Source organism: Musa acuminata, chromosome BXJ3-5, assembly GCF_036884655.1.
Source record: "Musa acuminata AAA Group cultivar baxijiao chromosome BXJ3-5, Cavendish_Baxijiao_AAA, whole genome shotgun sequence".
Lineage (NCBI taxonomy): Eukaryota > Viridiplantae > Streptophyta > Magnoliopsida > Zingiberales > Musaceae > Musa > Musa acuminata.
The window spans coordinates 9,981,988-9,997,866 of NC_088353.1; the positions used below are offsets into that span (position 1 = coordinate 9,981,988).

Here is a 15,879-nt window from a genome sequence, read left to right on the forward strand (position 1 = left end):
TGATCGTGATTTGCTGTAATGACATGCTGAGTCAGTGCTGCATGTGATGAGAGTACGCCGCTTCGTGAAAAAAGATGAGCATCCACTTGCAGAGAGTCGAACCCTGAAATTAATTTGATGTGATGACTCTCTTGATGAGTGAACACAATATGCAAGGATCCTGTCCAACAATTACATGAAACATGGTGCTTTTAAGAGCAGGCAAGAAGAAGAGTACGAGAGGCATCATACCAAAATGGAGAGCCTGCACGATGACCATGTCATTTGAAATTCCAATGAGCTCTGTCACTTATGCTGCAGAGGAATCGCCAGGAAAACCTGCTTCTGCTTCTGTTTCTGAGCCTGTTGACCACTTTGATGCAACCCAGTTAATGCAGTTCTTCCCACAGCAGAGCAAAGACCAGGTCTTTTTCAGTTTTTCGAAGTCTCAGTTTAGTTCATCGTTGCACAAAATGATAGGTGTTACGTTCGAATTCATTTAATATAATATATATATATATTTTAAAAAGAAAAATATAATCTCTATAGCTGTCAGATCTACATATCATGGTGCATCTGATTGCAGAAGAAGACTCGATTTTTGACCGGTCGAACAGGCAGAGGGCATCAAGAACACAGTAATCACCGACCTTCACCTTCATGAACAAAACACTCCTTCCTTGATGAAAATGAGATTAGACCTATGTAATGAATCTGCTGTGATGACTGATCCTTAATACTTGGAATTCGGTGACATTGGGCCCAAAAATCTCTGAAACTATGGAATGGAAAATCGAGCATGGGAACAAGGACACTCCTCAAGCAGGAGGGGTTGAGAGGGTCTTCAAACGATCTTTCTCTGCTGAAGGCCTTCCGATGCTATCTGTCAACCACAACAAGCCCTATCTATCTCAGGGTTACTCTTTCTTTCTTTCCCATGAGAAGATTGCATTCCACAGTGACAGATCCCTCGAATTAGCCTTTCTCCTAAAGGAGGCTTGGTTAGGGTGTCTTACGAGGTAATCTCAAGGTTCCAAGTGTCCGAGGATTTTGCGTTACTATATTCTGTATAGATTCTTGCAATGTCATAAACCACAAAACGATTTTTTCCCTAGGGGTTTTGATACAATAGCAGCAATCCATCTTGGAATACTATGTTGAAGTGAGACAGATTCAATTTATGTCCATAAACAAATTGTTCTCAATTGAACCTCTATAACGAGATAGATAAAAAGTGATTCTCTAAATTGTCATCAAAATAAATATATTTTTAAAATTATAATAATTATTCGTGGGGGTAGCTCAGTTGAGAGAGCGTCAGACTGAAGATCCGAAGGTCGTGTGTTCGATCCACGCTCACCATATTTTTTAATTTTAGACTTTAAAAATTTATAACGATATTTTAAAATACAATTAGCTCAAGTAAATTTGAAAAATAAAACCTTTTTTAGCTAACTAGAAATAAGCTTTTAAACGTGTCAATATCCCTCACTCACTAACTTTTACCTTAAACAGTTTCTTGGTCATATATAATCAATCGTCGGGTAGCTGCTGCTGTGTGTGGTACCTTAACAAGATTTGCTTGAGCTAACAAAACAAGCTGTGCTTCAGCTGTTGAATCCTCCTGAGGCACGCCTCGGCGCGTCTCATGGCCATTTCCCCGCTGCTCTCACTCTTCATACAGCCCCCGCCACCGCCCCTTCGTCCTGATGCCGACAATGGCTTCTGCGCCTGCTTCTTCTGACGCTGCTCCGCCTGCTCATCCTCATCATTGTCACTCCGCCCAGTCTTCCTCTTCCGATTAGACGACACTGCAAAACAAAAATTAACAGACAAACCAATATATATATATATATATATATATATATATATATCTCTCTCTCTCTGAGAGAAAGGGCAAGAAACCTTGCGTGGGAGCAGGAGAAGTGGTAGGCGGAGGCCTTGAGCTATCCTCGTCAACAGCAACAACGTAGGAGTGGGGTTGGGAGATGAGGGACTTGAGCTCGAGCTTGAGATACTTGAATCGGGTGGGATGCAGGGATTCCAGTTTTTGAAGCTCCTCCCTCGCCCTCTCCACCAACCATGACTCCGACGCCATGAGAGAAGACCAAAAGGCGGATCAAAGTGACGACGACCTTTCCGCGGGGCTTTGCTTCTGCTTTATGTATATGTATATATATATAGCGAGAGAGCAAGTTAAATGTGGAGAGACAGAACCAATCGGTCTGGGTTCTTCCGGTTTCTCGACTAGTTTGATTTATTGATTGGGTTGGAGAAGAGAGTGAAAGCAAATGGAGGCTTCACCTGCTTGGAATGCGAGCTCCAGCTTCGACTTCTGCGCTGTGGCAGACACCAGGATTTCCCGGGAATATCCTCCTTTTCCCGCCAATTTTCTTTTTCTCACTTTTAACGGGAGAAATTGTAGAATAGAGAAGCTTAGATCCTTGGCAAACTTGTGTTCGTTCTTATTATGGTAACGGTGACGTTTAAAGTTTTTGGACGTAAAACAAGTTCACATTACACAGCCAAAGTCCTGTACAGATTACACATCACGAGGGATCTCATAACCGTGGCAGATAAGGATCAGCTAACACGATTCGAGCAAAGAGCAGACGACATGACGACGATTGGTATGAGCAGAAGAGGGCCATCAGCAGAGAGAAGAGACAGCTCCAGGAATACTTTTTTGAGTCAGATCCATAAGATAAGAGAACAATTTTTTGCGGATCCATCGTTCATTTACCGAATGAATCAACGAGAAACATCCAACACCTCATTCATCTGAAGCTAAAAAATATCAGCTGAAAATAAGTTCCACAGAAAGATGGCAGAAAAGCACTAGTTTCATCTATCTGTATCCACGCCAAGTTTCGAAATATCCCATAACAACATAGGTGTTGTATATATCCCCCCCCCAAAAGTAGTCTACACAAAACTCAGAATATTTCAATATACGTAGGAAATTATCAAGTGATATCCGTATGTGTAAATACTAAGGGACCTAAGTTGAACATTTGGTGACCGACATTGTTTTGTAATTTAGAATATAATTAAATTATTATTATTATTTTTACTATTTACATTATCATTTAAATTTTTTTAATAATCTAAAATTACCATTATGTAAAATAAACATAAATATTTGTTTTTTTTTTCTTTCACTATTTACAATCTGATGCCACTTCATCGCATCGATTGGTAATTGAGGATTTATCTTTAATAAAATTATATTTTGTTATTATTTAAGGTGATTACCAATAATAAAAAGGATCGCCAATAATAAGCCTGTTAAGATGTTAGATTAGTTGTCAAACGTGTTTATTAGGACACTGGTTAGCGAGGAGGAGAAACATGGAGCGGACAAGGGGAAGAAAGAAGAGGGGTGGGTGGGAAGAATCAGAGAGAGAATGAGAAGATTGCTGTCGGTCGAGAGGCGAGGCCGGAAGTGCCAAAACAGCATATGGCTGATGATGATGAGGGAGAGCAGAAAAGCCTCGACAAGTATGGGTTATCTTCAGAGTTCTCGTCGAACAAGAAAAGGAGGCGGACAACCAGTGACAGAACAAGGTGAAGAAAGGAGGGAAAAGATCAAAAGACTCACATCTCGATGTTGACAGTGGCCTTCTTGCTAGAGTCAGGTGGTTTAGAGTTATATATTAGATGAATTTCAAACCATAAAGAATCACAGAACTCAAGTGGCCAGAGCCTTCTGTGGTCTTCGAGCCAAATGAAGATGGTGTTTATTGGGAACGCCCATGCAGAATGCAATTGATGATCTTTACAGTTATTTCTGCTTCCTGAAGTATGACCCTTAATCTGTCTATAGTTCCTTCTGTGCTTCTATAAAATATCCAATATCTAGAAATACAAGCAGTGGATATAGGAAACTTCAGGTTGTCCTGAAAGCGCTTTACTTCTTCATCGCACAAAAGGTATTTTAATCATTTAAAATTTGTTTTCCCTGGCTAGCAACAATTTGTTTTCCCTTAACTGGAATTGATAGATCAGTATAGATCAGCAAAAAAGTGCCCAGTTGTTGTGCTTAATAACTGTTTCAGGGTTAGTTTCTTTTATCCGTTTGTACCATTTAGCTCTTAGGATGAACAGAGATAATTTGATTCAATTAAACTTGGTCTAAATTGCTTGACTTCATCAGACTGATAGGATTTAGTTGAAGTATTCAAGTTTCAGTGGCATGGCTGGTGTCAGTCATTGCCTTGCTCCAAGCGATCTATGTCAAAGACCAAAAGAAAACATGTCTAGTGTTCCATTCCTCTTCCCATGTGTTTTCTTCCGCTATACAATCCTTTGGCGAAATCAAAGAAAAGGTGGTTGCACTGATGCCCCTCTTTTTGGGTATTGCTAGCCAGTTGGCTCATTAAGTTTAATTCAGCAGTAATGGAATTTACTGAAATTTCAACTCTTGGTTCAGGTGTTACAAAAGGTTGAGCAAGTGACCTGGGAATATGTGGTATGAACTTTAACTTCTGAGTATAGTCATGATGAATGCTGAATTTTATGATGATCCTTGGAATCAATGTTTTTCATGGAATACAATTTGACATGTACTCCAAAGTTGTACTATATGTCAATTTTGGTGCATTCCAGTAGTAAAATACCTTCATGTGTTACATTTGTTTATAAGCAATCAAACTTGTTTGTAATTCTAGAATAGGTAGTTACTCATCTGTATCTAAGTAGCATTCTGTAATCAGACATTTGAAAATTGTTTTCATCTACTTTCTGGATATTAGTTGAAAATAATGTGGTTTACTCCTAAGAAGAGGGTTGCTGATGTTATTGATTTTTAGTTTGATCTTCATGTATGTTATTTGTGACAATATTTAAATCTTGTGACATTCCCACCTATAGTGAAATGTCAAGTTTGGTTGCCTTCCCTATTCATGGAACCCATGGTTTTGCTCATAACCAAGAAGGCCTATATAGACATCTAGATGTAGCATATGTGTAGAAGTTGGACATTGGGTCCAATTTTGGACACTAAATCCTGATGTAAGGTTTTTGTATGAGTGAAAAATGGAGGAACAACTTCAAGTGCCGGCGCTCCTTTGCTTTTCTGTTATCGGACACTGTATAGTTTTGATGGGAATGTAATAATTAGATTCATAGTGTAAAGATGGAATGGTGACCAATGATGCCAACTTTATGCTCAACACAAGTTTTAACCAAGATGATGCATTGACGCAAAAATATATTGTCAAAAAAACCTTTTCCTTTCCAGGAGCAAATTTGGCTTATTGGGATACTTCACAGAAGCAGTTAACCATAGAGCGTAAAAAAGTATATAGGCTTTTGTACCATCAAGATTTGTTTACATAATTCTGTTGTACTCTAAATCAAGTTTCGTTTAATTTTTGGGAACGATATTACAATATTTTTGTGCTAATTGTTCTTTAAGTTGAACATGTGTGCACAATCAAGTCATCATTCTGTTTTCTGTTATTCTGTGAAGCATCTCTTTTGCCATTTTACAGTGGTAATTGCCTTAATAGTTGTGTTTTGTAGTTTTTCCTTTAATGTAAACCATGTTTTTCTTTCGTAGCCTTCTTTTTCCCTTCTCTTTTTTTTATAAGCCTTTCAATTTTTCAATAAAATGAGTGTGGATGATATTTTTCCTTTTCGTTGCCCTGAAAGAATAAAAATAGGTTATCTAAGTATATTATTTTGTGTTGGACCACTGTGTCTTTTCGATATTGACCTGCTGCCAACTGTTTCTGGCAGGCACACTTATTGACGGGGAGCAGATTCTTAAGTTACCTCCAAAATCAATTTGCCTGAAAAAGGTAGATTTTTCTCAGGAGGAATGAGAATTTTATTTAAATCCGGAGGTGGATTCATGCCAACAGTTCAAGGTGTTTACCATATAGAAAGTTCGGCTATTGTCATGTTTACTCAATAGGAAAAAGTTATTTTCCGGACTATATACTGTTGAGGTTTCAGTAAAAGAGAATATGATTTGCTTTTGATGGTTGGGCTATAATGCCAGCTTTAAATTTGTAGACAAACAAGATAGCTTTCTGCTGCGTTTTATATATTTTGAGTGCATTTGCATTAAGTAATGAAAAAAAAATGATGGTGTGTTGGTCCTCTTTTCACGTGTGAGCTGAAAATAAAATGTTTCTGTTCTGCTAAGTTTAGTTTTGAACCTGACAATGAGAAAAGTTAATAGTGAATATATCCCAAAAAACATCAGGTCACACACATAATTGACTTGTATCAGTAATGTACTATGAAAATAAATTTGTCCTAATTTAAATCACAAGGACATCGTTAAGTTCTATTAGTAAACATTTACAAATGCTAGGTAAACTGTACATGCACAAGTTGTGCATGCTTCCATTTTTTAACAAAATGTAAAATCCAGTTATTTGTTCCTGTTTCATTGTAATTTGATTTTGGTTCTTGGCTTATTGAATATTATTTCTCAAGCACCTGTATTTTTCCTATATAATTGTAACATGCTAAATAGCAGAAACTGTCTAGTATCCTATAATTTTTAATGTTGTTTAGACTTTTGAGTGGGATAACAATCCTAAATCATACTAGACTGGTTTAAAATTTAATTATAACATATTTTGATTCTTCAACAACCATGAAAGGGGAATCTCCTTCTTGTTTCCTTGGTCATGCAGCAAATGCCCTTTGGAATCCAAATCCAAGTAATTTTAAGTGTAGAATTTTTACATGGTTAAAAAAGTTTTGACAGGTCTTTGTAGTTAATTTGAATACATACAAACTGATGAAACTGGAAGCAAATGATTGTTTGACTGCTTTGGGCCTGTAGATTGTTGAACTTTTAAGAAATTGACTTAGTTAGAGTCATTATAAAACCACAATTGAAGGATGTTGTTTTATAGGCCATATTTTATTTTCTTAAAATTGGAAAGTTTTTTGGTTGAAATCAAATAATTGGGCTTATAGTTTCTTCTTAAAAAATATATGTCGAGAAGTACTTAGCCTGGTCATATCTTCCTCCTTTTTGATCATATTTTCTCACCTTTCTAATAGATAAAACATCGTTTGAAGCAAACAATTATGTTTTGCTTGGTGAAAAACTTTTTGTTGCTTTTGTTCATCCTAACAACCACCATGAAGTTCATATCTTCCTCCTTTTTGATCTAAAATATACCAATTCACCTTTCTAATAGATAAAACATCATTTCATACATAGATTGTAGCAAAAAACTATATTCCGCTTGGTGAAAATTTTTTTGTTGCCCTTTGGTATTAATTGTTCCTTACATTATAAGTATGTGCAACTTATTAAGTTGAGACTGTTGACAGGCATATGCTGCTGCTGGGACCTTGAAACAAAACTATGCGAGCATTTTGTTATTGCTTTTGCGACTTCAGCAGGCTTGTGATCATCCCCTTCTTGTCAAAGGATTTAACTCGGACCCGCAAAATATTCGTTTGATATGGCAAGGCAACTTCCTAGGGAGATGATGATCAATCTACTTAATCAGTTGGAAGGTTCTTTAGCCATTTGTGCTGTGTGCAGTGTAAGTGATCTCATGTTACAGTCTTCTTTTGCACTTTTCTTCTTAGTAATGAAAAATCATTTATCTTTACAAAGGATTTCAGAAAAAATTATTCTAGACAAAGAAATCAACAAAACGTCATCAATTAGTTAGCTCAGAAATTCTAAGAGTTGTATAAAAAATTGAAAAGTCTTTTGACCTTAGGGACTCTTTTTGTATTAAGTGCACTCATTTATTATTTAGGTATCATAGAAGTCATATTTTGGATTTCTAAATTATATACTAATTTCCTAAAAGATTACCTTTGGGAATCATTGTCTTCATTAATTGTACCATGGTTCCTAAACTTATTAATGGATCAAATACTTTAGATTTGAATGAAAAGAATCGTATCTTCTCTCTTCTAGTCTCTCTCTCCTCTCTAATCTCTAATCCGACTCTTTTCTTTCTCTCCTCTATAATCTCTAATCTTATTCCTCTCTTTCTCTCCTCTTTAAACTCTTATCTTACACTTCTATTTCTTTCTCTTCCCCTCTCTTTCTCTCTACTTCCTTACTTTGTTTTATATCAATTTGGTATTACAGCCCATCAAGAAACTTGCCCTGGAACCCATTGGGTTCCAACTAGTAGCAAAAGCTTCAACCAACACTAAAAGATCCTTGCACTTCCAATGTCAGCCCTTTGCATATGGAGTTAGACTTTGAAGTGATTGTCCCTATGCAATTGGTGGACCATATAGTTGTCAATGTCAAAAAGAAAAATCATATATTTCATTAGATCATGGTTTTCATTGCTTCTCCCCCCATTTTCTCCTTTTTTTTTTAATTTATCATCCTCTCTCTCCCCTTTAGCTATAACTTCAGTATCACTAAAATTTGAACCCTAAAAAATTATCCAAAAAAATAATAAAAACAAAAAGTGATGAAAAAAAGTAAGAACCATATGAAACATTACATTTCCGCCTTATGCATTCATTACCAAAAGGTAATTTGTCGATAGCATCATGGTATGCAATTTCGAATGGTACCGCCTGGTACGGGCGGTACGTACTGATTCGACGGCATACCGGTATGCGGACCACCCGCTACCGGACAAACCATGCTACAGTGCTACAGTAAGAGGAAATCGCTCGGTAAGCCCTGGTGTACCGTTCGGTACGTCGGTACTGTACCGAGCCAACTTCGAAACACCAGTACGGTACGGTATTGCATACCTTGATGAATTTCTAAACCAATAGAGTGGGGTAGACACCCTTAGGACCCAGCTAGCAGATCATAACACAATGTTGGACCAGTTATGTGACCAAATTACTCAAGTCCTAAGAGCTCTCTAACATCTTGAAAAACAACCGATGAATGAGAAAGTTGATGAGTTGGTTAGGCAACATGTTCATTCTCCACAATCCATATCTTAAAATCAAGGAATTTTACCTACTCCCCAAGTCCTAGTTTGAACAATTCCTAGATCCACCTATAGGGCACCTGTTCACAATCATGCTCCAACAATTCCTAATAACTAAGCTTTTGACCTTAACAATGAATTCCTAGATCCTACTAGAATTCCACAAACCCAATGAGTTCGGTTTGTTGACAATCTAGCAAAAATGGCTAGAAGAGTCAAAATGGATGTGTCAGACAACATGGAAGACTACTTTGAGTGGTATGGAATGATTGATATTGAACATGTGATTTGCAAAAATGAAACTAGTAGGATCCGCTTAGAATTATTGGCAACATGTCCAATGTAGTCTCGACTCTCAAACACCATTGAGAGCTGCCCGTCACTCAATGGGAAGTCATGAAACAAAAACTTAAGAAAAATATTTACCAACCTACTTTCGAAGCCAACTAGTTGAATAATTGTTAAACCTTAAATAGTTTGAATTCTAGTGTGGCAGAGTATTTAGCCCAATTTGAGGAACTTTTATTTAGGTATAAAATAGAAGAGGACCAAATCATCACTGTTCAAAGATTTGTTGATGGGTTGATGTTTGACATCCAAGGGGAAGTCTCCCTTAGTTCTCCCGGCACTATGGAGGAAGCTTCCTGACAAGCCCTTGAGATTGAGAAGTACATCAAACTTTATCTAATTTGTCGAGCATCTTATTAGTCTCTCGACAATAGAACTATTTCCTAATCTGCTCCAGGTAATGGCTCTGTCAAGTCAAAAATCCCCACTATTAGCAACAATCCTAGCCCAACCATGAATCTTCCAATTCATTCAACTACTGATTCTCAAAATAGTTCGTCTTTAATCCAATGTCATTATTGTTATAATAGAAGTCACATTTCCTTTTGTTGTCCTCAATATACGCTTACCTTAAAATAAGAATCAGATAATCAAATTGAGAAAGCAGACCAAGTAGTTGAACTCGAAGCCTATTCAAGTGATGAAAACGAACTAGAAATTGAAGATGCCCATAATAATGTTGTCCGCATTATTCTCTCTACTGCTAGTAATTCTAATGATTAGAAGAGGATAAGTATACTCTATACTTTCATCTGAAGTAGGGAAAGAACTTGTAAATTGATTATAGATGGGGGTAGCACTATGAACATAGTTTCAAAATCTACTATCAAGAGACTAAACCTTAAGGTAGAGTCATATCCGACCCAATTAAAAGTAGCTTGGGTTGACTGAACCACTTTACCCATGATTGAAAGATGCCTAGTACCAATCAAAATGGGCGATTACCAGGATGAGATTTACCGTGACATCTTACCAATGGATGTTGCCCACATTCTTTTAGGTCAACCTTGGTTGTATAACGTTGATGTTACCAATCATGGAAGAGAAAACACTTGTCTTTCAATACAAAGGCAATTATCCCGTGACCAGCAAAACCATCAGAGAAGGATAAATTAGAAACTCCCAAGTCTCTTTCACAAGCCCCAACCACCAAGGGACTTCACTTACAAAGGGTGGCAGCTCACAGTCATGGAAGAGAAACACCTATGTCTTTCAATACAAAGGCAAAAACATCATCCTTCGATCGGCAAAACCATTAGAAAAGGATAAATGAGGAACTCTCAAGTCTCCTAAATCTTTTGAAATAGAAAGCCTAGACAACAAATCTTATGTGATCATCATTGCTAGAGAAATTCCTAGCCCTTGCACTATTCTTGACCTAACTCTTGAGGTTAAATCCTTAGTAGATAAATTTTCTAATATCATACTGTCAGAATTACCTAGCGAGCTGCCACCCTTACAAAAAATCTAACATGTCATTGATCTTGCACCCCCTCCATTTGACTATTATGCCTCAGAACCAGTCCACTCCTTTGCTCAACATATTCATGATTTGCATGCTGAGATTCAATGTAAATTTGCCCTAAGTAATGAAAGTTATAAACTTGCTGCTAATGCATATCGTAGAAGTGAAGAGTTTCAAGTAGGCTATTATGTCTTAGTTTGCGTTCACCCTATGATATTCCCTAAAATCACATTCAAAAAGTTACATGCCTGAGCCATTGGTCCTTTCCCCATTATCCAAAAACTGGGATCTAATGTATATATGCTCGATTTGCCTTCCGACTTAAATATTAATCCAGTTTTCAATGTGGAGGATTTAACTCTATATTATGGTACTTTTGAGACTCCACTGTCTACTTGTATTCCTACAGGTGACAATCCTCCAAAAGCATTGATTCTCTCACAACACAGGGATGATGTAGAGGTTATTCTTTATGATTACCTTGTCACGTCTGCTACTAGCATTGCTCAACACTTTCTTATCAAGTGGTGTGATCATCGAGCTTTTTATGCCATTTGGATTACTTAGGAGGAATTTCGTGACTTTGTACCGGACTTATTGGACCAGAACCTTGCATATCACTCTCCAGGGTTGAATTCTTTTCCACCGGGAGAGAATGATGGAGAATCATCTAGCTTTACAAAGGATTTCAGAAAAAAAATATTCTAGATAAAGAAATCAAGTTACAATGGCATGATAGTTCGAGCTTTGTCAAGTGACTGGCATAGCGTACCAATGTACTGCCAGAATAGGAAGGAACCAAGAAACCAGCATGAAAACAAAAGAAATACCTTTCAATCATCTTCGGTCTGGTTTTATTCTTTGGCCTTTCCTTCTCTAGTGGTACTGCAGGTTGTCATGTTTGATTTTTTTATTCACTCTGAAACCATGTCAGGAGGTAATATATAAAGTGGGGCTAAACTAGTCAGTTATGTTTAACTTTTACATATTTGCTCATTCCAAAGGTATAAATTAGTTTGCTTTGAAACAACCAGAGACTAGGAATTCGTTGGACTAGGCAGGTGTCAGAATTTGGTGTTTTGCATAATATAGGTGAAAGGGCATGAGGACTTCTTTGATGGCTTTCTGTGAGTAACTTAGGACATTTCTTGTTGTGGGATTGTTAAATTGATTTATATTGCGAAGTCTTTTGTGTGTTCATGATGCCTGAGATTGCAGAATTTACAATGAACAAAGATATATGACATTTGAGTTGCAGAATATATCATGCATGGAATTGTGGAGCACTTGCGGATATATATATGCTTTATTGCCTTTCGTATCATTAGCTCCTTCCAACTAGACTTGCATAAAGGTTTTTTATTGTGAGTTTGAATTGGTTGCTGAAGAGTGTTTATGGTATCATTAGCTTTGTCTTTTCTGACTTTATGATAGATTCAGTTTATGTATGCTGCCTGTCTTTAGTGCATCAAATATCATGATATTAGTACCAAGTCAAATTTTTAATGACAATGAATTATGTTTCATAATCAATTTAACAAACACATCTATGCTGCTGGTAATTTGTGTCGTATTGTGTTTTCATGATTTCATATCCTGGTGGCAAGTATAAGCATCTAATAAATAAGGATGGCCTAGTGCACAAGGCTCCCATTAGGTCAACATATGCAGCCTTACCAAAAAAGGAAAAGAAAAAAACTGCAGCCTTTTTTACATGTTTAATTGATTTTTTTTCTAGTTGTCCTGAAATCTAATCACATGATGCTTATGTAGGACCCACCAGAGGATGCTGTTGTGGCAATGTGTGGGCATGTTTTCTGCTATCAGTGTATATCTGAGCGTTTAACTGGTGATGAGAACTTGTGTCCTGCACCTGGATGTCGAGATGTACTTGGTACTGATTCCATTTTCTCCCGAAGTACATTAAAAAGTTGTATTTCTGACAATTTTGATGATGAAGCTTCGACTAGTTGTTCGTTTGATGATGGATCGATTGTCCATAGTTGTTACATCTCTTCCAAAATTAGATCGGCTCTAGTTCTGAAGCACATAATCTTATGATATGTGGTTCCAAGTCCGATGCCAATGCTCTGAATCATACTTCCACTCTGTTAAACTCAAATTCTAACATGCCAGCCGAGGCGATTGTTTTCTCCCAGTGGACCAGCATGCCAGACTTACTTGAGCTTTCATTGAATGAATGTCTTATACAGTATAGAAGGCTAGATGGGACAATGCCTCTCATGTTATGAGACAAGGCTGTGAAAGACTTCAACACTGACCTGGAGGTTCGATAATCAAATAATTTGTAAAATTTTTCTGTACATGTGGTTGCTTTTAGTTTGTGCTTTAATTTTTTTCAAGTTATTAATTGTCTTCTCTTTTTTCTTTTTGAGAATAAACATTGGTATTGTTCTTCAGGTAACTGTTATGCTCATGTCACTTAAAGCAGGAATCTTGGCGTGAATATGGTGGCTGCTTGTCATGTGATTCTTCTTGATCTTTGGTGGAATCCAACTACTGAAGATCAAGCAGTTGACCGAGCACATAGAATTGGGCAGAGTCGTTCTGTGACTGTTTTCTGAATAACTATTAAAGATACAGTCGAATATTAGCTCTTCAGGTAACTTTTTCTGTGACATTGCTCTTTTTGTAACATCTTATGGTTGGATCACTATGGTATTCTTGTGGCATCCTTAATCATAGTTTTTGAATTCTGGAAAACAGTTACAGACTTCATTAGTGTTGTCATTATCTGGTTGTTGTTACCTGCTTTAGTCATAGACTTAATTATGGCCAGACCTATTCAGTCTAAAATTTCATATAGTTGAAAATGGTTAAAATAGTACTATTGGCTAATATCATAAATTATGATATTCTGAAATTTTTTCCATATATGTAAATAGCCCTTCCCTGTAGGGTTCTTGCCTTTCCAATTGGCAATTCATGTTCCTTTACAAAGTTAAAGGTCCAGTTGCCTCTGACTAGGTGTAATCATGATGAAGCAATCGCTGACCTTGTATTTAGAAGTGATATATGACGACAATCAAATGAAGAAAACATAGTTTTTAGGTTTTGTCCACTCTTTATTTGTGGAGAATACCAATATCCTTTCACCATTCCATTTCACCAAGGCAAGCATAGGCTAACTTGGAGACATGCCAACTGACATCAAACATGGTATCCTTCGATAGTAGTTTGTATCTAAAGAAGATAATCAAGCAATGGATAATAATCATGTGGTAATGTACCATACCCCATATTTGGCTAGGAAGTATTTTTCAGTATTTTCGAAATCTTAATCATGTGTTTTGTTCTTTCAACATCATCACTATAGCCATATTATTGCTAGTCATATTAGCCATTCATGCATCACTTGTAATGTTAATTGCACCATCTGCATTGGAAATATTTTATCACAGGAGAAGAGGAAGATGGTTTCAACTGCTTTTGGAGAAGATCAAACTAGTTCTCATGCAACTCTTCTTACAGTGGAAGATCTTAGCTGCTTTGATGACTTTAGTTTTGGCATGAACCACAATAGTAGATTCATATCATTTTGGATATGGATGAAACAGGACTACTGTTGGCTATTTTTTTGAGATGTGCTTCAGCCCATCAGGATCCTTTTCTTTCCTTTTTATTCGTTTCCTTATTTATTATTATGATGATGATGATTATTATTATTATTATTATTATTATTATTATTATTATTATTATTAGTATTATTTTGAATCATAGGATTTTGCTAAATTGTATAGTTGTAACAGTAGAATTGGAGCTTAAGGGACTGTATGTATTTATGTATGTATGTATGTATGTATTGCTACCTACCTTCGTGAATGGGACATTGAGCATATTGTTACTTTAGTGTGTTGCATCTTTTTACATTGTTACTAATCTTGTTGGGTCTGATATGGTAAATTGGAATCTGGGTTGACTAACAAATAAATCTGAGAGAAGAAATTGTCAGTTATCAATGTGAGATCATAATCCATATCGAAGCATAAATCTACTCATTTACGATCGTTCGTATATATTGTCATCGACTCATCACCTTATCCGCGAGCACGAGTGTTCTAATAGCTTCTCAGTGGTAACGTCTGCTGCCAAGCGAGCCTAATCCAATCGCGGCAACTTTTGCATGGACACGAGAAGGCTGTGAATCAAATCAACTTTTCCTTGTCGGCGGGTGTTGTACGTCAAATACTTGCATCCAAAAATGAGATGGAAAAAGTAACGAGGGATCACTGTTGAGAGTCAGCACTCAACTCAGAATCAAACACCGATTACTTGTAAATACGTTGTGATGGATCAACCACCTGTTCTTACTTGATCGAAGCTTTCATGTCTCTGTCCATCGCGATTCACCGTAAGCGTACGATGAGATGCTGATTCCATGCCCGTATGCCACTGCTTGCAAGGATCAGCATCCATGGAGTCGGATGTGATGAGTTGATCCTGAGTACGATCAGCATCCATGGAGTCGGATGTGATGAGTTGATCCTGAGTACGTTAGAATATGTGATCCTTTTATAATTAAATAAGATATATAATAGAATAATTAATTAGGTTTCGTTCAGATTTTTTAGCCAATATAGACTAAGTCCACTATGGAACGATTCCTCGGAGATATCCTTGATGGGAGGAAATCTTTTAAGATCTCATCTCATCGTAGACCCTCTACTCCTCGACTCTCTCCCCAAAACTCTCTCCCCAAATCCATCAATCTGTGTGATCATGTGAAGATGAGAAAAGATCTACTCTTCGCACTCCCTACAGATTCCGTAGCGCGATCGGTAATCCGGAGCCTGCAGCAATCTTGGATCACGGTGCTGAGCAGATCAAACAAGATCTCTGAACGGATGACATCAAAAGGTACGCATCCTATAATTAGATCTATGTATTGATTTCAATCCTGGCATATAGGTTAATTCCGCATTATTGACTTAACATAATTACAGATTTTTATGCTTATAGAGTAATCCAACATCCAGATGAAACATGAAGCCTCTAATAGCAGGAAAGACGGAAGAGCACCGATGGTGGGTCTCAAGTAAATTTCATATAGGGATTGACGTTGGACGTGGATTCAAGCACAAGAGCGACCTTATAAAATGGACAGGGAAGAAATCAGAGAAACTCTCATCAAGAAGGTTGAAGCCCAAACAGGCAGGAATAGTA

At 37.0% G+C, this 15,879-nt stretch overlaps 1 protein-coding gene and 1 pseudogene across 1 annotated transcript; one reads left to right on the plus strand and one right to left on the minus strand.

The window, feature by feature from the left end:
* Nucleotides 1–1,566: 1,566 nt before the first annotated feature.
* LOC135639201 (uncharacterized) lies at nucleotides 1,567–2,077 on the minus strand. Its single transcript, XM_065153004.1, has 2 exons — nucleotides 1,885–2,077; nucleotides 1,567–1,790 (listed from the first exon to the last, which is right to left on the minus strand). The coding sequence occupies exons 1-2, from the start codon at nucleotides 2,075–2,077 to the stop codon at nucleotides 1,567–1,569; spliced, it is 417 nt and encodes a 138-aa protein (XP_065009076.1).
* Nucleotides 2,078–2,596: 519 nt separating this feature from the next.
* On the plus strand, nucleotides 2,597–13,310 carry LOC135639203 (helicase-like transcription factor CHR28; annotated as a pseudogene).
* Nucleotides 13,311–15,879: the final 2,569 nt, after the last annotated feature.